A 22,859-nucleotide genomic window follows, 5' to 3' on the forward strand; every position below is an offset into this window, starting at 1 on the left:
TCACGTCTGTATTTTAGAAGATAAGGACAGTATGAATGCCACTGCCACCATGGCACGTATTACATTGTTAAATATTTTATAGTATTCCTTTTTAAGAAGGCTCTCTGACCGAAGTATGTTAAAAAAATCTTTTACAGACTCTACTAATTGAATCTGACATATTTTTCAAATCAATGCAATAGCCTACATCCGTTGACAGTGCTACTAGCAGGCTCCATCCCTTTAGGTCCTACACACTTTGCGATTAAAAAGCAACATAAGGCCTGTATTCAGGGGCGTGGCTAGGAATTTTCCATCATTTGGGGGTCCGGGGGGCTTGACCTCTTTGGGGCCCCTGCATTTTACGTAATATTTAATGTAAAAAAACACTCATTTGGGAGCCCCTCATCCCCCACCATAGGTACGCTACTGCCTACATTCCTTATAAGGATATAGTGTTCACTGTGTAAATATGTATACCATTATCGATACATTATCAAACTTAACATAATGATTTTTGAGCACAGTAAATTAGAATTGTATTCCCATCATATAATATACAATTTATGGGCCGGATGGTTTAGAAATGTCCGGGCCAATTTCGACACCCTGTCCGCCCCTGTTTACAGAGGCTGTTAGGTTTTAAAATAAATCAATCAGATTTTCATAATCTATTGTCAATTTGAGATTTACGTTAAAAATGAGGTTTAAGAAAAAAAAAATAATTAAAAAAAAAAAATACAGCCCATGCCAGCACCGAAATTTCCCATCTAATATGGTAGAATAGGACTATTAAAATAAAATGGTGTGTAAATCTAGTCCTTACCTTCTATTTCCTTAACACATTAGAGGTCAAATATAATATTGTGAATACATTTAAAGAATCTCATGCGACCCTAGATCTACATTTCATTTTGAAGTTGACCTTTAATTAAGAAACAAACACAAACATGAGCAAATATTGGCCAAGACGTGGTGTGGGGAAGTATGTTTGAACAGCAAAGGGAGAGTACGCGAGACGACACTAATGTCTTTATTCCACAGACCTACTGTTATTGTTATTGTTCTTGATCTCCATTCTAGAGGTAGAATACATACTCAATACGATGTGATATGCAGTAGATATATAGAAATACATCGTCAAAGTGTCTAGCTTATAAGAATAAAAACCTGGTAGCCTAGTATTCTTTGTTTTAAACTTTGAAACCCAAAATATATGTGACAGGTATTTTTATGAAGAGCTATAGATAGATGTTTTACTGTTTATTGTTACACTTTTTTTTTCAAACCTTCACAAAATTCTGTGGAATCAAAGTTTTGTACAATTAAAAGTTCTGTACAAATTTCTGTACAAAGTGTATACAAAGTTCTAAGGCCTTCTCTTATATCACAAAGTAGTTTGTATTAATTACTTCACTATTTTGTACAATTTCGTCCTAGTTCTTTTGTCTCTATAAAACGTTTGTGTTAAGGTTACTTTAAACCCCCCCCCCCGCCTCCCAATATTTCTTCCTGTCTCACAGTGCTTCAAGTGCTGTCTATGGATTGTAAGCCAACATCTTGACAAGTCAAAAGGTAGACAAAGAGCAGATAACTGTGACTATTCGATACTATCAAGAAATTCTAAGGCATACACTTAAAGAGAAAACACAAAGCTCATAGTCAAGTGTAGTTGTATCAATTACTTTGGACCAGTCATGTATTTGTAATAGATCTAGAACAGGGGTGGGCAAATTACGACCCGCGGGCCACATGCGGCCCGCCGGAGTGTTTTATGCGGCCCGCGAACACCTACAGAAATCAGGTGTGCTCACATATTATAAAATGTACTTATATTAGAAATAAATAATTATAGACATCTATATAAATTACTGAGACTCCTGACTTTTATCACTTATGATGAAGAAGCTAAAGAAACACAGTCCCTACAAGTCATTCTAAAAAGTTAAAAGGAAGATTATTCTTATTTCAAAACATTCAGTCAAAGACACAAACTCAGGCCAGTATTTATTCAATTCTAGGAAGAACTGTGTTGAAAGTGTTCAGTTGGCATGGAACAAAACGGCAAGTGTAACAACGGATGGAGTCCGAATTTTGACTGAGAACAACAAATTCAAGAACAATATTGCAATCATAAACTTTAAACTGTATTGAATAGTAAACATATTATTGACCCCATAATCTCAAACTTATCAGAGCTAGAGGTCGTAACCACAAGAAGTTCAGGGAAATACTTAAAGATTTGGAAACAAAATTCCGATGTTTTGTAGTGTCCGCTGGTTGAACACGGGCAAGGTGTTGAGAAGAAAATAAAATCTCAAGAAAGAAATTGTTATGTTCCTTGAAGGACATTGACTGTGACTTTGTTACTAATATTTCTGATGAAGAGTGGAAGACAGATTTCTCGTTGTAAATCGAAAGAGCTGCAATGGGTTATTTGCATAAGAAATATATGTGCATGTTAAATATTTTCAGGCAAATCTTTCCCATTTCTTCAGGCTAACAAGTGAAAACAGGTTTTGTCATTTTCCTTTCTTGAAAGTTGAAACTATTTCTAGCGAAAAGGCTAAAATGTACAAGTCTTATTTGGATTCCTTGATTTTGGAGTCAGAAAGCAAATTTTAAGACGCCAATAACTTGGATTTTCAAAGCCCTCAGCTCATCATTTAGTACAGAAGCTGTTTCAGCTCCAGAAGACATACATCCAAGCAAATTATAACGAGTTAAAGAAGTTAAGGTCAGTCAGAGCTTTATGGGTGTAAGCTGTATTTCCACTCTTAAAAAAACTCTGCGGATAAACTTTCACATTATATAGGTCCACAGACATCTGTGAACAAGCATTTGTTTCTAGTTTGAAAGTAAAGAAGTGTAATCACAGGTCGATGTAGACTGGCTGTAATTTTACAGCAGTCACTAAGATAACAATTAGTAAGCTACTTACACAGTTCTGAAACATTATGCACGAGTGTAAACAGTTAAATACTTTACATTAAGTACAACTTTAAATTTGTGGTAAAATTCCCCAACAGTAGTAAAATGAAAAAAAATTATTCGTAACATGAACTTCAGATATTTGCTAACTCTTGTTGCCATTCCTCTATTGGTAGTGTTAGAATAATGAAATGTAAATACAGTATAAATGTGAATTAAAAGGCATTATACTCAATTAGTTTTGTAATTAAATTTGTAAGAACATATATATATATTTATGCGGCCCTCCATTTCCCAATTTATTTTAATGCGGCCCTCCTTGAAAGAAAAAGGTTGCCCACCCCTGATCTAGAATATCAATAATAAATCTGTGCGATCAGAAATATTTTTACGAATTGTCTTTGTTCAAGAGCAATTTCAAGCTTTTAGCATTCTCAGTGACCAGTTGGTAAAAGGGGAAGGGCGAATATGTGTGAATGTAACCGCGATCGTTTTTATATGCATAAAAAGAAGTGGTACAACTTGAATTTAAACTCAAGGCTCAAGCCTCCTCAAGGGGACTAATTTAACTTACACAACCACATCTTTCAAGTACGATTTATTTCCCGTGTGCAAACTTTAAAACAATCAGAGTGAGTCGATATAAGTTTTTTTGAAAATGTCCAGAAATGCTAGGAAACTGTGACACATTTTAGGGGGGGGGAAAAGTTCATTTCTTGTTGAACATGCACTGTGAACGTTACTCGACCAAAATGTATAGACTGGGGAGATGTCCAATCTATCATTGGGGCCTATCCCTAACGAGACCAGGCAGACCAATATGTCTGCTTGCTCCTGCGGGGGAGGCCTGGCTCAATGTTGTCAAATTTATTGCGGGCGTTAATTCCTGGAGTGATGAACGTGCCTCTTGAAAAGGGGGGTGGAGTGGGGGGGACTGAGCTGAGAATGTAAAACAAGGGCGCTGACAACGCCCTCGGATGTCATTTTTAATAAGAGCACGGTGGGAGGGAGACTTAGGAGCTTCCCTAGATTGTACGCCCTTCAACCTCATCAATTATGTATGGGACTCCGGGTTTTTTGAAGTGTTTTGTTTTTTAAAGAGATAATGCTAAATTTCATTGATTCATTTTTTTTTATCCTTGAGAGTAACAGTTTAGTTTTTGTTCAGAGGTTATTGACCGTTGTTGACTGTATTAGTTAAAATTTAAGAATTGGTTGGAAGAGCAGCCTTGAAGATAGAGGACTGATTGCTTAAAGAGTAAATAACAATCTACAGCAATGACCTACCTACGACAAACTCTCTAGCCAAACATACATCAATATTTTATTTCAACAATATTTAGTTTACAATATATACTAGACCAGCGGTTCTCAAAATTTTAAACTCGGCGACCCCCACCCACACGCACACACACAGCAATAGAAGAATAGACAAAAAACAATCCATATTTTCGATGGTCTTAGGCGACCCCTGGCAAATCGTCAATCGGGGTCGCGACCCACAGGTTGAGAACCACTGTACTAGACTGTTGTAAATAGATGAAATACTGCACTCCTCGCTAATCTTCGGACTCAAAGACAAGCCCTGTTAATATACTCATAACTACAAGTAGAAATAGATAAACGACAAAAACCCGATGTACAAACACACACAGGCTTTATTCCACCATATTAGCTAACCAACAGCAATACATACTTCCTAATCCGCTAAGGGAACTTACTCTCACGCAACATTACATCATATATCAACAAGCCTCATTATAAAGTATAGCAGGAATATAAAACAGCCCGATCCATGAAACCCACGGCATATTTAACCGAGTCGAGTTTAAGCAAACGTTCAAACTTAGTCCGAAAAAAAAATTATAATGAAATATTTTAGTTGATAATTGTTTAGAATAATTGTCGTAGAGGATTTAAAACATCGAATGTGTTTCCTTATTTAACTATTGTTTAGCTCAGTGGTTCTCAAATTGTTCACAAGTGTCTTGTTCGGGCCTCTCGATATAGTAATAAGCTTTGAAGGGCATGGTCGGCATTCTCTGGTGATGCTGCGCAAGGGCAAATCTCACTAGTCCCTATTTTAGGTTCAGGGACATGTGTTGTCTCATTCTGCTGTGTCCGGTTCTGAGTCGAACTATTCTATGTTGGTTATGTCAGCTTGTAATAGGCTGGTCCATTTCTCATTTATTTAACTCATTTTCAAAGTCATCCGAGTCATTAATTATTTGTAAATTTTATTTTTAACAACAAAGTTATAATCTCAATAAACATTCCTTCGACAATAGAATGGTGTTTTTTTTTTACATTTGCTACATATATAATATACATTTTATTTTTATTTTTTAGCTTTTTCCCTTAGAGGTCTGTGGCAAGTTTCAACTATATCCCCGGGTAAATAAAATATTTGAGAACCTCTGGTTTAGCCATTATAGAAGTTTGAAAAATGTTGATACTATAAAAATGACTTTTATATATAAAAACATTATTGTAATTTTAAAGATGAAGGCACAGTTACAGAAACTTGTATGTAACACAACCCGACTGGTCAGTCCTGAGATGAACCAGCCACATTTCTACCGTGTTCATTTTTTTGGGGTCAAACGGCCGAAATTGAAAGTGCTCGAAAGACTGACAATAAAGACAAAGTCAAACCTGATTTTAAACTCTTTATATTGATCAACATCCTTGTCTGTGGTATTGATCATTTAAGATGACCACTATTGCTACTGAGATCATTTTACATTTGTTATGGCCCTTTATTTGGATGTGACCACACTATATGTTATGCCTATTATTGTGTATGTACTTTTAAGTTGAACTGGTAAGTCTGTCTGCGGGAGTCATGGAAGCCAAGAAGGCTGATGAAACGAATTCGTTACACTTTTAGTTGGTGTGGCTATATTGAAGTGAATAGAATGATTCAAACACGCTAGGCACACAGCATTGAAGTGTCTGTTGGGTTACTACCGAAATGTTCGTTGACCATTGGAGGAGGATACCACACCACGTGATCAATGTCCTCAAGTTGCCTATAAATAGCACCAGGTCGAGATGGACACTGTTTATTCTCGTAGTGTGGACAAACACTATTTCTGGAACCATGGTCAGACAAATCTGTGACGTTCTTTCTACCTTCCCTCTCTCTCTCTCTCTCTCTCTCCTCCCCCCCCCCTTTCTCTGCGTTTAACTAGTCATACAGGTCACCCCGCCGGCCTGTCGTCATACGTCACCTACTGACCGCTTGAACATAAACATGTGTCTTATCCCTCCCCACCCCACCCCTTTTTTTTTTAAAGCACTTGAAACTTAGACTCTTGCGCCCCCCCCCCTTTTTCTGATCCGCCCATCCTCTCCCTTCCTTCTTGCCTCACGCTGACCGTTGCAAAGTTAATTTCATTGAGACAGAGGGGAAGACCCTCAGATGCAAATGTAAATTAAAAAAAAAAAAAAAGCGAAAGACGGCCGCCCACGAGTGAGTGAGAGAATAAATTATAGCAAGTCAAAACATGTGGAGATACACATGCGAGAAGGGTGAGGACTAGGTGAGAGCTAGAATGAGGGGACAAACTGATCGAGGAGATGGAAGGTACCATTAAAGAGTCGACACATTGAAGAGTTGCGACTGTGAAAAAATTAAAATCCATGTCCCGAAATGAAAATAATTTATTCAATGTATTAAAAATAATTTTTTTTGCTAAGTTTAGGCTAACTGTTACTTTCAGGGCACTTAACTTCACAATTATCTAATTTTTTTTTTAATTTGAAAAAAAACAAAGTTACAAAGACAGGCTGTGTGGAAACACTTACTCCTAAATCAGTCCCCGAAGTGGCAAGTAAGAAGACAGGTTTCAATAGTCTCAGAAAGAAAATCAGAAACAAATTATCCACAACTACAACCCAATCTCCGTCCAAGAGCGTGCGCGTGTCGAAAGTGTTGCCGAGACTGTTGTATTGTTAGTTCGACTAAATACCACAGGATACGGAGATTTATTAATGGTACTATTATTACATTGTTAATTTTAATATATATTCATTGAATTGATAGTTATTAAGATATAGTTCAATGTTAACCTGGCCTAACTGATGTTATTGAATGATTATCTAATTGATTTCATTGTTTTGTAAAAATTGGGTATTTGTATAAAAAAAAAACTGCTTGCATAGTTGATTTTAAAAATTAAATTGTTCATCGGAACTTTGAAAGATCTGAAATAGTATGATATAAGTGAAAATTAAGAATTTTGTATTATAGAATATATTCGTCTTTTTATTTTTTCACTCTTTACTACGCACAGAATTACTACACGAGCTTTGTGTGTAGCGAAGTCATACAGTATAGCATAAGAATTCTGTTTCCTACATAGATTACACTCAATAGCAAGAATTACCAAATGTTTCAATACATTAAGTGACCGGACACCAATGACACATACATTAAGTGACCAGACACCAATGACACATACATTGTGTGACCGGACACCAATGACACATACATTATGTGACCGGACACCAATGGCACATACATTAAGTGACCGGACACCAATGGCACATACATTAAGTGACCGGACACCAATGACACATATATTAAGTGACCGGACACCAATGACACATACATTATATGACCAGACACCAATGACACATACATTATGTGACCGGACACCAATGACACATACATTAAGTGACCGGACACCAATGACACATACATTGTGTGACCAGACACCAATGACACATACATTATGTGAATTTGAAGAAAAAATGAGCAACTAGCTAGCGGTTATACAGAAGATTTGAGACGAAGATGGGCAACTAGCTTAGTTGGCAACATTGAAGTTCAATTAGGCGTACTTGACATGATATCGTTATCGCGAAAAATCCAATAGAAGTTTTAGTTGCAAAGAACTCATTCTTTTATCGCATAACTCTGTGACGTTAAATTAACTTTAAATGTGGCCATAGTATCTTCAGTTTGTTTTTCTTTTTGCTTTAATAACCACTCCAACACTGAAGTTACTTTACTTTGTATCCATACTCTGGTTTTGACATTTCGGAAATCTGAAAATAATTGCCTTGATGAATTTAATACTATTTATTACATTTTATGAGTTTGAGTTTCGGTTTCAATGATTGTAATATAAATCTTGGCACAAAACAGATATGTTTAAATAAACAGGATTAGTTGGGTTTTTCTTCGTAGTTACATGTTGTTGTTGTTTTTTTTTTTTTAAAGGCTCATCGCTTCCAACAATTTATTTGTATTTCCCAAGGTACCAGCAGCCGGCTACACATTAACATTTGATTAGCTTGTGATAATCGGATTGCTTCGACTTGTATTCAAATATCTTATAATTTCGGCCTTCGTTGAAGCCATCACATTTCTTTGGTGGATGAATTCCCCTGAGCACAACAAACGATCATTGCTTGACATTGCACTGTATTCAGAAGCTGTTGTTGTTTTTTTAATGAGACAGAATTGTGCATAAACCACACAGACAACGCTATAACTTGACTTTGGCAAGACTAGACTTTAGGCACACACTAGTATGACAGGGTGGTAAGGAGATATACATGTGCCCAACAAAACCTTAAAGAAATAGTCATGTGCCTAAATTTTAAATCTTAGAGAGAGAGAGAGAGAGCAATATGCCTAAATCTTGGAAGTCTGCGATGGGGCTATTCCTTGAGGAGAAAGAGATACACCTAAAGCTTTGGGGGACAACCACGTTCGTAAACGTCAGTAATGCAGACATGTCATTAGACCTTCAAGTTTGAGAAGTATGATTATGTATCAATCAATTTCTTGTATGTGGTTCAAATTGTAACAGGCCCCTCATCTAAATGTTTGTTAGTCAAAATGTTTTACATGTTTCGAATGTTTTACATGTTTCGAGTGTTTTACATGTTTTGGATGTTTTACATGTTTTGGATGTTTTACATGTTTTGGATGTTTTACATGTTTTGGATGTTTTACATGTTTTGGATGTTTTACATGTTTCGAGTGTTTTACATGTTTTGGATGTTTTACATGTTTTGGATGTTTTACATGTTTTGGATGTTTTACATGTTTCGGGTGTTTTACATGTTTCGGGTGTTTTACATGTTTCGTATGTTTTACATGTTTCGTATGTTTTACATGTTTTGGATGTTTTACATGTTTCGTATGTTTTACATGTTTTGGATGTTTTACATGTTTTGGATGTTTTACATGTTTCGTATGTTTTACATGTTTTGGATGTTTTACATGTTTTGGATGTTTTACATGTTTTGGATGTTCCTTCAGAGTTGAAGATAATCAACATCCTAGTCCAAACCTTCCGCAGGACGACAGGGGATGCAGCAGACAGGGTTATGAATCCTGGACCATCGAGACAACCAAATCATAGTCCAGCGCGCATACCGCACGACTTGGTGAAGCTTTTTTTTTTGGCCTAGGTGTATATCTGTGTGCACAGGTACTCTATGTGCCTGATGATCTAATTTTTTTAAAATAAAAATCTCATTTAATTTCCTATAAATTAAAAAAAAACACGAAAAATATTATTTTTAAAATGCTTTTAAAAACCCAAAGCTTTTGTAATGGAAAGAACTGCACATTAACAGCCATTTATCAATACTGATTTATGTCCTTTTCCCAAACAAAATGAATTAATTATCACTAATTAACTAATTTAGAGTTTAATTTGTTGATTGATTCATGTTTTCCTAGGGACAATGAATGATTGGGCAAAGTGACACCTTGATCCGAGAAAGGGAAGTGGGAGAACAAAACGAGCAGACAATATGTACCAGTGAGATGGTAGGAACTAGGTAAAAAGCATGATTCATGTCATGTGCAAACATATCTACCTTTAAAATATAAGACATAACACAAACAGCTTAGAATATTAGAGATTTTCATGTGTGATCGCGTTGGTATACAGCTAGCTTTCTGCTCTATCCGGCCGGTGTACACAATAAAGGAGGTGTTTATGTTTTTTCAAAGTTAAATTAATTTTTTTTGTGTGCACCTTTTAGCACTGCAGAATTCCATTTAGGTTCTTATCTAGCTCCAGGCGCCTACCGCACGACCAGACAGACATCATTTTATTTTTTTATTTTCTCATATTGCAAGCTATTTCATTTTTTGTTTGCCTTAAACTAGATTTGTGTGTGTATCTGTGGACACTTATAGTTATGCCCCTTTGCTATTCAACAATAATGTGCGCTCAGATAGCTGCATCTAGACCAGCCTTATGTTTACCACCTTTGAGTACTACAGCCTCCACCCATACCATAACTCCTACAATCCCTAGGCTGTGGAAAGTTTGGTATTCAAAACTTAAAGCCTGTCTCTACTATCTCTGGTCTCCATCTCGAGAATCGCACCATTAACATCTCGACAGGGGCGTAGCTAGGAATTCGACATCATTTGCTGGCACGTGGGGCTTGACCTCTTTGGGGGCCTCTGCATTTTGCGTAATATTTAATGTTTAATGTCAAAAACACTCTTTTTGGGTGTCATTAGACCTTCAAGTCTAAACCTTCAAGTGGGGGTCCGGGGAAATTTTTCAAATTCTCCCCCTCCCTCCCCCCATCCTAGCTACGCCTCTGTATCTCGACAAGTTTTCTTTTGTCTCAGCTGTTTAAATGTGTATTAAGAAAAATGGTTTAAATAAAGACAATGAAAAGTCTAGAGTTGGGGGGGGGGGCTAGACAAACAGGGGCAACTACTTTTAAAGACCACTTGACTATATAACAGTCGTGTTCAACATGGAGGACACCATTTTTAAAAAAAAAAAGCCTACTATTTGTAGAGTGAGTACAAGAAAAACATTTTTTAAATGCTTTAGAAAAAAAAAACTTATCTCAAGTGTCATTGTATTAATTTGGATCAGTCATGTTGTTAAATTTGTAATAGATCTAGACCAACAACAATAGAATATGAGCGATTAGAAATATTTTTACCTTTTAGCGCTATTTCATGCATCTAACTTTCTCATTGCGCCTATCTGAATTTTAACGTAATTGACTGTAAAAAACATATACAAAAGAAAGAGGGAACGACCAGAATTTAAACTCATAGATCACGCCTCCTCAAGCCGACATATTAACCACTATCCTAGTAAGGTGCTTATGACTATAGAAGATTGTATAGTTATGTATTGTTTGTTTCAATTGTAAACGACTACCTATAAAGGGGATTAATTCAGTTTTTAACACCACTTCAGTCAAGTACAATTTATTTCCCTTGTTTGAAAAACCAGACTAAATAAATAATTTCCAATTGTCAATTAACTAATTGGTTAATTTTTAGCGGTCCCTGTAAGGGGAAAAACCGCTATTAGGTTTGTGCAAAATTTCCGTCTGTCACACTCAGATCTTGAAAACTAGAAGAGAAAAAATATTATTTCACCATGCTTGGAAAGTTTAGGTGCAACAAATAATCTTTTTCTCATTTTCGAATATCAGTTGTTCTGGATTTTTTTGAAAAACATTCTAACTATTTATGTAAAATCGCACTTCTGTCGTACATTACATTTAATTTTCTAGCTAAAAGTTTTAAAATTTAATTATCGTTCTGATTAATTAATGTTTTGATTTCTAAGGAAAACAACTTCTGAACACCAAAATATGGTATAAAAATCTCTCCACAAGGCTATGGTACATCTAATTTGCATACGAGACCGTTCCGGAAATTTAATTAACGGTATTAGATTTATCTCGAATTCTCTTTTTCTCTCATTATATATATGCAAACATCCGGAGCAATCTAGTATAAATACTTAAAAATATTGCGATGTTTCGGAAGGAAATTTAAAGGTTAATCAAATTTTCAATAGCTTTTAGTTTTTGTGTTGTTTTTGTTTCGATATTAACATGACGGACAGACAGACTGACATACAAAACGCACAAAAAAAAAATGCGTTTGTAATCCTAAAACTAAAACACCAATGTCTATGAACCCTTGATAACTGGCTCGTATTGATGAAAACATTTTTAGTCTAACTAGGCCGATTGACGTAGTGGATTTTTTTCCTTTGACGTCATATGGAATTAATTCTTTAAAAGAAATGTTAAAAGAAGTCACTCGGTGCACCAATGTCTATGATCCCTCAACATCCTGCTCGTATTGATGAGACATTTTTAGTCTAGCTAGGCCGTGTGACGTAGTGGATTTTTTTCCTTTGTCTTCTAATGGAAATGAAATGAAATGCTAAAACAACTCGGTATAGTATTGTCTATTAAACCTCGTTATCTGACTCGTATTTTTAAAAAGGCATGATAGCTAGATTTAGATCTAATCTAGATTTTTAAAACTAGATCTAAATTTTTTTACAGTATATCTAGATTTTTTTAACTAGATCTGGATTTATATTCTAATAAAATCGTTGTAGAGTCTAGATCTAGAATTTCTAGGTCTAGTTTAGACTGATATAGACTAGTTAAACTAATCTACTATTTTTAAATTTAATGTTTGCATTCAGTCTATTGATAGATTATCTAGGATTTTTAAAAATCTAAATTACATTTAAATTATTCCAAATTTATATTACAGATCTAGATCTAGTATTTACAGATCTTAAGAGGGTTAAATCAGAAGTTTAGTTTATGTAGATCTACATCATTATTCTAGTTTCGTTTAAATGAAAATGGCAATAGCTCTGTCGATAACTGTGCTAAGACATCAAAGTACAAGAACGATATATATGTTTTCTTTTCTTTTCTTTTTTCAATTACAAATCAATGCTGAAAGATTATCAAAAAATCGCTCGTCTGACATTGGCCTATTGTACATATCCGGTAGATGTCATGTCGTAATGTGTTATATATCTCTTTAACAATAATAAGCTATTAGTTTGTAACCAGTTTGTTATTAAGTTAAGAGCAATGCCTGGTCGTGCGGTTAGCGTGCTGAACTGATTATCTCTACGGTCCCGGGTTGTTTGTTTGTTTCACATGTTTCGGATGTTCCTTCAGAGTTGAAGAAGTTTACTTCCTAGTCCATACCTTCCGCAGGACGACAGGGGATGGTAGCGGATAGGGTTTGAACCAGTGACCATTGATAAATCCGAACGACAGTCAAGCGTGCAAACTGCACGACCAGGCAGGGTTCATACCCTGCTCGCTGCCATCCTCCGTCGTCCAGTGAGAAGTTAATTAATTTTATTTAGAAGGAACATCCGAAACATGTAAAACAGAAAAAACAAACATTTTTTACAACGGCAAAGTAATCTTTATTATTGATTTTGATTATCAAAATTAAATCCCGTCTTGAATATTCCTTGCGAATTGACGGATCTGACAGGGATCCGACTCCGACGGGGGCGCCTCTGAGTTTCTGTGATAACACAAACTCTCTTTGTAATCGTGTTATAATTATTTTTTGTGTTGTCTGGTAAAAGAAATAATTGTGCACAATTTCAGCTTGATCCGAGATTGGGTGTGTGAGAATTAATGTGTACCAACTTTTTACCAGAGTGACAGATAAACAGAGTGAGTTGATATAAGCTTTGTAAAAAGAAAAATTCCGGTTTGAGGTATCGATGATATGCTTATTAAACGTGTTCTCATGATTCTATCTTGAATATTTGTAGGAACCTTTGCACTTGTTTTAGATCAATGATGAAATTAGTTATATTGTACATCCAATGATAAATTGTAACACTAGCACTACAGTCCAGATAATGCTCCAAGCTAATTGAGATATTGGGCTCCTTATAATGGACAATTTGTTTTTCTTTAAAGCAATATTTTTCAAGTCTAGTGGAGACCCTAAGATAAAAGCTTATGTTGCCTATAGCACTGCAATGACTATAGAGTTCTTATATCCGCAGTGAATTGATTTATATTATTTAACTGTTTGAAATGTTTAATTTATAGGAATTTAAAACAAACAAAAAAGGTATGCCATTGAAATTTTACCACCTATCAGGACTTTCTCAAGTAGCTCCCCTTTCAGACCTTGCGGTCTATAGGGCAGATGATGTAAAGGCCATCTGGTTTTGTTGCCTACGGTTTACGAGGGTGTCATCTGGCCAATTCAACGACCAACCGCATTTACTTTTCCCCAACTAATGTCAGGTACCCATTAGAGCTGGGTGGACTCAGAGGTGCCCAAAGATCCCGAAATAAAAATCCCAGTCTTCACCAGGATTCAAACCCGGGACCCCCGGTTCGGAATCCGAGCGCTTTACCGCTCAGTCACCGCGCTTCAAGTAGGCCTTAAGTGGGCCTATAATAAATGCTATATGTAGGATTAGCGCCTATTTCAAGCACAATACTATGGTTATGTATACCTTTTGAAACTACTTCAAGCACAACACTATGGCTATAGATAGCTTTTGAAACTTCTTCAAGCACAACACTATGGCTATAGATAGCTTTTGAAACTACTTCAAGCACAACACTATGGCTATAGATAGCTTTTGAAACTACTTCAAGCACAACACTATGGCTATGTATACCTTTTGAAACTACTTCAAGCACAACACTATGGCTATAGATAGCTTTTGAAACTACTTCAAGCACAACACTATGGCTATAGATAGCTTTTGAAACTACTCCAAGCACAACACTATGGCTATGTATACCTTTTGAAACTACTTCAAGCACAACACTATGGCTATAGATAGCTTTTGAAACTACTTCAAGCACAACACTATGGCTATAGATAGCTTTTGAAACTACTTCAAGCACAACACTATGGCTATAGATAGCTTTTGAAACTTCTTCAAGCACAATAATGGCGTTGAAGAAGTTAGATTTTCAATAGCTTTTTTTTTTAATTTATTAATTTTTGTCTCAACTAAAAAGTGGACAACTAAAATGAAATACTGCTTTTCTTTTTATGGATCGCTACAACTACACTTCGAATGGAAGCAATGACTGGAGTGTAAAGTAAAAGAAACTCGGATCTGTAGTACTGACGGGGCACTGCATCAATATGGTCTCTAATGTTTAGCTTTTGTTAGTGAAAATTGTGCTATTTAAGTTGTATTAGACTCTCTACATTATATACACGTCACAAAACGAACATTTGGTTATTACGTAACATCTGTTAGATGTAAAGACTTAGAAAAACAAAAACAACAAAGCAATATTCCCACTACTTTAAGTTAGTGGTTGATGGTCTTCAGACTTGACTCAGTTCCCGCTTCCTTAGTCGATACAATGTCCCTAGGACAGGCACGCTATTTATAGACCTCTATATATAGGCAAGACTCTAAAACGGAACATGTAATTCTAGACAAATATATGTTGTTGGTTTCTTTTAATTGTTTCGTTCATGTTGAAAGATATTCCTTCGGAAGAGAATCACAATAATTCTGTCTGAGTCTGAAGAATATTCGCTTTTCTTGAACAGTTCACATTTTGTTTTTAAAGAGCATTCTTTGAATTTATCATTTCGTCCAGGACACGAGCCAATGATCTCTAGATGACTTGGCCCAGATACAGATATTGGGAGTTAGATATAGTGTTTTTTTTTTATTTCTTTCTCTAACAATTTCTCTCTTTTTCTTTCTCTTTTTTCTCTCTTTCTCTGTCTCTGTCTCTCTCTCTCTCTCTTTCTCTCTCTCACACACACTCTGTATCTTTTATCTCTCAGTTGTTCTGGGCGCTCTGTTTTTGTGCTGCATGTTAATTTTCTTGACTATTTAGTATTTAGTTATTTCCAGCATCTTTCCTCTTCGTAGCCACTCGGTCTTAGATGCAAGATATATTGTCAAATTAAACAATTTATTTCGACAATTTTTAAATATTATCAAAATGTTTCCTTGTTTCCCCCCTCAGATACGATATTAATGCTTGCCGTCCTGGTAGCAGCCACTTCGGCCATGCTGTACAGCCGCTACATGCCTGGGTGGACATCCTCCACGCGGTCAGCCTACACATCCAGCTCACCGTCCATCTCGCTGATTCGACTGCGGCAAGGGCTGTACAACCTGCAGGCCAAGTCTCGCCTTGACGCCAGATCCAGTGTCTTTTCTCGAGACAGATGTACCGTCCAGGGCCTTATACTTCGACTTGATGTAAGCCTAACCCAAAGAACGTGTGTTACTAGTACAGAAATAGTCTAAATTATCACTGTACTATTAGACTCTAGATTGTGCATGCAATAACTGTGACGAAAAGGCAGAGGCGCAGGCCGCGAAGCTATGGTGGAAGGAGGGAGGGGGCGAAAATTTGAAAATCCCCCCGGGTCCCCAAACAAGTAGGGGGCACCAAAATGAGTCTTTTTTTTAAATTAAATATTAAATATTACGCAAAATGCAGGGGCTCCTAATGAGGTCAAGCCCCAGTGCCCCAAATGATGTCAAATTCCAGGCTACGCCACAGCAAAAAGGTAGCTGCAATGTGGACAAAGTAAGGTACACAGACCTATATATGTTGAGAAATTATTGTTGATTAATAAAGTGACAAATGTAGCCCGTTCCAGTTCATATTTTACTTCTTTCATTACCCACATTGGCTAGCACTGTAGAGTATAATAGTTAATCTTCAAATACAAAAACAAAACCTAATAAAATATTCAGAAAGACACAAAGATAAATGCACACTTTCTCGTTCCATATGCTAATACAAATGTGTACAAGTGCTCCTTTTTCCCTATTAGAGCATGGAATGGGTTGCCTGAGCCAGCCAGGAAATCCAATGACTTGGCAGAATTTAAGTCATTGATTAACATGCATGACTAGATTGACCTAGAAACACGCGTTGGACGTAATCATCTTCTTTTTTTTAAATAACGTCTGTATTTTATAAGATAAGAAAATTAGATAAAATCCGGTTCAGAAAATGTATTAATTTTAAGAAACTGATTTCTATTGGGGCTTTTCATACATGGAGGCAAATTCATAATTAGCATTTTTATGGTGTATCTGGTGCACAGAACAAAGAAAGTGTTTATATGTTATGTTGTTTTTAAGTTCTATACAAATGTATGTGCACTCTTTAGCACTGTTTTCTAAGCGTTTCCATTTGTAGCTTTTAGTTGGCAGCATTGAAGCTCAATTCAATGTCCTTGACATTGTGAGATCTTTGTTAACTATTTGAGAACTAGGACGACCTTGTGATATGTTGTTGTTTTTTTTTTCATTCAAAATCACAATCGATGTGTGATTGACATTTTCAATACCTATATATATAGCTTATAGCTAATACAAATGCTCATTCTTCCCTAGTGCTATTAGTGCATGGAATGGGTTGCCTGAGTCAGCTAGGAAATCCAATGTCTTGGCAGAATTTAAGTCATTGATTAACATGCATGACTAGATTGATCTAGGAACACGCGTACGACGTAATTATATTCTCTTTTGAAGTAACGTCTGTATTTTTATAAGATAAGATAAACTTTTGTTGAAGTATAAAATATACTTAATAAATGTATCTTAATAAGGTCATCAAAATATTATTTGTTTGTGTTTTCTTATGGTATATTTCTGAGTGAGACAAGCCTCGATTACCTCAAGTTTAAGCCAACACATTCTGTTCCAGCCACCACTGCGTGCAGACGACAACTGCGAGACAGCCTACATTCAAACTTCCGGTTGCAGAGGGAGCTGTCCTTCCTACAGCCAAGTGGAGCAGAGAAATTTAACAAATATATTTTACAGCTGCAGGTAGGCTTCCAGAAGAGAACACAAAAATATTTTTACAGTTTAAACATAGACTTAATAATAGACTATTGTCCATTGAACACTAAAGTCTTAGCCATTGTAGCTCTAATAACTTTTGTTAAATAGGCTAAGGTACTCCTTTGCCCTACATGGTCATTTGATAACACATTAAACATTGATGATTTTCTTGTATGTCAGGAAAATAAATTTTATCTTGCATTATCTTATGTATACAGTGTACAGATTCTATGAAGTTTTGAGAATTTATTAATTTTAAAAGATTAAAAAAAATTTGTTGACTTTGTAAATAAATTAATTTTTATTATCTAGTTGGCAACTAAATTAAAAGTACCAGGTGACCGAACCTCGCTCGTTTGAATAGTTTATTGAGGAAATATATTTATTTATTTTGGATCGGGTAAAAACTCCCAACTCGAAAAGTTGCTTTAGTGTTCTTTTAGTTCTAAATGTCAATGTACATGGCGATTAGAAAAGAAAGTCCCCATACAGAATACGCCGGTACGTACAGTAAAAAGGGACTTATTATGGTCCGACAGTTACGCGGGAGAAAGCACTATCCCGTATGGGGGGACGAGTGTTTGCAAAAGGCAAGTCTGTTAATGCTTGAAAGTTGCACTATAAAAAGTTATTCAATTATAACAATGCAAATTCCTTAAATTTTTCATAACTTTTTATTTTGTAATTTAATAATGCACAGACTCTTACAAACACTTAGTAGATTAAATTATTATGGAACTATGGAAGAAAAAAGCTGAAATAAGATTTGCTGAGCTTTGATTGGTTATTGTGTTTTGCGAGTTTTATTAATTGTTTACACTTTAATTGCGGAGAGCCGTGTAGGTGACTTTTACTTTGTTGACAAGTCTAAAAGAACATACAATAAGATAGTGCGCATGTTTAATTAGGTCTATTGATTCTTTAAAACTTGTTCATGTTTGCAAAGAAATATTTCAATTTACTGATGTAAGCCTAGTGACGTAAGCGTTGTTTTTTTCCCTTTGACGTCATGGAAAATTTTCATTCTTTTTAGTACCAGGTGGCCGAGACTCGCTCGATTAAAGGTTATATAGTTTCTTAAGGAACTTAAGGACGGATACATACCCGAAGTCATTTTGGGAATATTTGTGTAATTACGAAAATGAACGAACGGGTAAAGAGTACTATTCTGGAGAGTTGTTTTAGTGTTCTGTTATTTCTAAATGTAATTGTATATAATGAATAAGCTAATTGCAATATTAAATATCTGATCGTAACCATTTGAGAAGTTGCACTGCAAAGACTTTATTCCAAGCCAATAATAGTATAACAGTTTGACGCAAAAGATGCATTGTAAAACGACACGTCGTGAGCTGTGGGTTTGTCTAGACTGTAGGAGGACTTCAGAGACTTTCTATTTAATCGCCAAACTTGTTTCTTCCTTCTCCCTTTAACTCATTTCCTCCTGTTTCTTAACAGTTGCTGTCAACCCATTAGATTCACACCTGCTGTCGCCGTACTGCCCTGCAGGAATGGCCAGCACATCCGGGTGCCCTTCAAGAAAGTCCAGGCCTGCGCGTGCCGCCCCTGTGACGTGAACGAAGCGCCTCTGGAAATAGCCAAGCTGAGAGACCTGCTGACGAAAGCCGCAGTGGACACGCCGCTGCCTATCGGATGACCATCTGGTCTCCACTGAAATAAAAACCTTCACAGACTCTCGTACTCTTACAACACAAAAAACTCAATTTGAACTAAATACACTCCAATAAACTCAATACCATTAAATGAACCTATTTTTTCTATGTCTGTTATTAAATCCTGCACTACTATAACCACTATTATAAGTTCAACCATCATTACTATAAGTTCAACCATCACTACTTTAAGTTCAACCATCACTCCGTCAACGAAGAGTCAAGCTATTAAGAGAGAAACAATTTCTGAGTTCTGTTGAGCTGGACAAAGCGTTCTACAAATCTGGGTTTATTTTTGTGTTAGTTTCTCGGGCAATGAAAGTGCATTTGTGTGTCTTTGTTTCATCTGTGATGGTACACAATTTCTCCATTTTGTATCGACTGAAAGCTTTGTGTCACGTGATCCATCCGTGTTTATATGACGTCATTTCAGGGTTCATTGTAACATTGAACGAAAAGAAATAAGTCTATTGTACTCACCGTGTACTATATTGAACCTGTGACCATGACATAACATTCTTTATATTTATTGATTTGTTTCATTAAAAACAATTGATTCCATTTTTATGTATGTAATACTTTTTCTGCCATTATTATTATTATTATTATTAATATTTTAATGTTTTTAGACTAAGGAAAAGATTGTTTGGTTAAAGAGATCTGCAATAACAAGAAGGTAAAAGATGTTCAATCGGGGCGTCAGAAGATATTTATAAGGTAGTTAATATTAACAGCTAAGGTCTCCTTTAAAAAAATAGAGACTGCTCGTACAGATTTCTTGCTAAGTTTTTCTGTACAAAGACTTTGAACAAGTTTGAACTTTGGTGACTGATTGGCCAAGGTAAAGGTAACAACATATTAGTAAAATAAATTAAATTACATTTAAGTTTACTTTTTTTTCTCTTAAAAAATACTCTTATTTTCTCTATAATAAAATTGATTTCTATATTTTATAAAATACAATTGTAACTATTAAAATTATTAATTCATAACTGGTTTTAAACAATTATAGGATGATAAAAGCAAAAATAAATGTGTGCAATCCAAGTTTCATTTTATAATTATCTATAGATAATGCATTTATATTTAAGCCGACTACTTTGATCGCTGAGACGCCTAAAATGGCTTATAATGAAATAAATCTTTAAAAAAAAATAGAGATAGCCCTAAGTCCAGTCATATAGTAATTTAGATTTCTTGTTTAATGTTACTTAACAAAGATCCTCAGTAGGCATTGAAATTAATAGTTTAAAATGAGCTGTTCAATCAATACCAAACTATTCAAGTCGTACTTAATATTTTAAAATCAATAATGTTGAGCATTTACTTAGCTCGATCTTGACTAAAGACGATATTATATATCAATGATATAAATTCAGTTCACACAAGTATGACAGTCTAATATGGATACTACTTATTACAGTTAGAAAATAGCTATTGATTATTTACGTTGATAGTTCGACAAGCGACATTGCTATCAACTATTTTGAGTCATCATTTAAAGGCAAATAAAGATGTATCACTCAAATGAAAACACACTTTCATTTCGTACATTGAATCAGGAGAAGGCTCAGAGGTGGGGGGGGGGGGGGAGGTTGAAACAGTCAGGCTCAAATGTAGGCATTAAATGTGTTTAACTGGAGAGAGAAAAAAAAGCTATTCTTAACAATATCTATACATTGATTTCTTTGCTTGTTCACATCAACATCTAGGTCTAGACTGGGACGGCCTTAGGCCACTGCAACCTATGCGACCGCAGTGGGCCCCGCACTTTCATAGGCCCCGCGCTAATTCTAGGTGTAAATTATTAAATTAAACCATTATAATTTAAATATAACAACAGTGTCTCCGCGGCCTCCTGATTTTCGAAATCTCCTGAAATTGCAAAATATACACGAAAAAGTCTTTGAAATCTCCTGAAATTATTAAAACCTGCTGAAAACTCATAAAAATCTCCTGAAAAATAGACAAAATTGTCATTTTGGGGTGGCAATCGTATAAGCGATTTTTTAAAAAAAGGGGAATTGTCAACTTTCATTTAATACTAATGTATTGCAAAGACGAATGTATTTTCTAATACAAAATCTAAATTTTGAAATTATCCTTATCCCTACCCAGACTGGGCCCCGCGCAATCCGTTTCGCATAGGGCCCCGCAGTTGTTTGGACCGGCCCTGGGTCTAGACATTAATATCTAGGTCTTGACATTAACATCTACGTCTGGGCATTAATAATGAAGTATTTACATTAACACAGGTATTTACTTCAATATCTAGGTCCTGATATTAATATCTAGGTCCTGACTGACATAAATATCTAGGTCCTGACATGAATATCTAGGTACTGACATTAATATCTTGTTGCTGACATGAATATCTAGGTACTGACATTAATATCTTGCTGCTGACATTATCTTATCATATAAATTACATACGTTTCTTCAAAAAAAAAATAATTAGGTTTTTACGCTTTTTTTTATCTAGGTAATGACATTTTTGTCTAGATAATGACATTTAATTTATACATACTGACATTAAAATCAAAGAAATGACATTTAAATCTAGGTGATGACATTAATATCCAAGATTGCTTATTAATAAACAGGTAATCCAAATAATATCCTGATATACACATTAATACCGGAGATTGACTATTGCAGGCTAACTTAATAAAGTCATTATTCATAATAAATGTACATTGTTTCTTTCTTTTAGTTAGATGTACTGTGTGTGTGTGCTCTTTGTGTGTGTGTGCTCTTTGTGTGTGTGTGCTCTTTGTGTGTGTGTGTGCTCTTTGTGTGTGTGTGCTCTTTGTGTGTGTGTGCTCTTTTGTGTGTGTGTGTGTAATAATAATAATAAAACAATCTTTCTATATAAATATTTATAATGTGTCAAGTCAATTATCACAAAATAAAACCAGTATGCACATATTAGTAATCAACCAATGACAAGGAAGTATCTTGAAGCTTGTTATTTTTGTTGATGTTGTGATATCCATCTCAAGCAGCACATAATCGTTGTTCAAGAACTTGGAGCCAGCGATACGATACTTGCTGGCATGGCCTCGGAAAACAAAGTTTAAGATCTTCTATTAGTTCATTCACTCTCTGTGAACGATGTTAAACGAAAATTCTTCACAACTACACTAGGGAAACCCCACCACTACGACCCCTGCTACCCTAATAACCACTGCTACCATAATAACCACTGCTGCCCTAATAACCACTGCTAACCTAATAACCACTGCTACCTTAATAACCACTGCTACCATAATAACCACTGCTAACCTAATAACCACTGCTACCCTAATAACCACAGCTACCTTAATAACCACTGCTGCCCTAATAACCACTGCTAGCCTAATAACCACTGCTACCTTAATAACCACTGCTACCATAATAACCACTGCTAACCTAATAACCACTGCTACCCTAATAACCACAGCTACCTTAATAACCACTGCTATCAGCCAATAATAACTGTGAGGACCAGCAAGATTTTTCACGCCTAGATTCAACGGGCTTGGAACACATAGTCATTTCAATTTTTAAAAACCAAGTGGCACAAAACATCGACTTTCCATGAATGAACGTCGAAGTGCAAAATAAGTGCACGCACCAGTTGAAACATTGCATTTGAGACACAATCATTGCTCAGAGGTGT

The 22,859-nt window shown here is 35.6% G+C and overlaps 1 protein-coding gene across 1 annotated transcript in view; it reads left to right on the forward strand.

The window, feature by feature from the left end:
- The window catches only part of LOC106073203 (bursicon-like), a 43,824-nt gene extending 21,459 nt beyond the window's left edge, over nt 1–22,365 (forward strand). Inside the window, exons 2-4 of the mRNA XM_013233706.2 lie at nt 15,682–15,920; nt 17,386–17,510; nt 18,984–22,365. Of these exons, the coding sequence (XP_013089160.2) occupies nt 15,682–15,920; nt 17,386–17,510; nt 18,984–19,182 (563 nt within the window). The 3' untranslated portion in view covers nt 19,183–22,365. The remainder of the gene's footprint in view (nt 1–15,681; nt 15,921–17,385; nt 17,511–18,983) is intronic.
- Nucleotides 22,366–22,859: the final 494 nt, after the last annotated feature.

Source organism: Biomphalaria glabrata, chromosome 1 (genome assembly GCF_947242115.1).
Source record: "Biomphalaria glabrata chromosome 1, xgBioGlab47.1, whole genome shotgun sequence".
NCBI classification, from domain to species: Eukaryota; Metazoa; Mollusca; class Gastropoda; family Planorbidae; genus Biomphalaria; species Biomphalaria glabrata.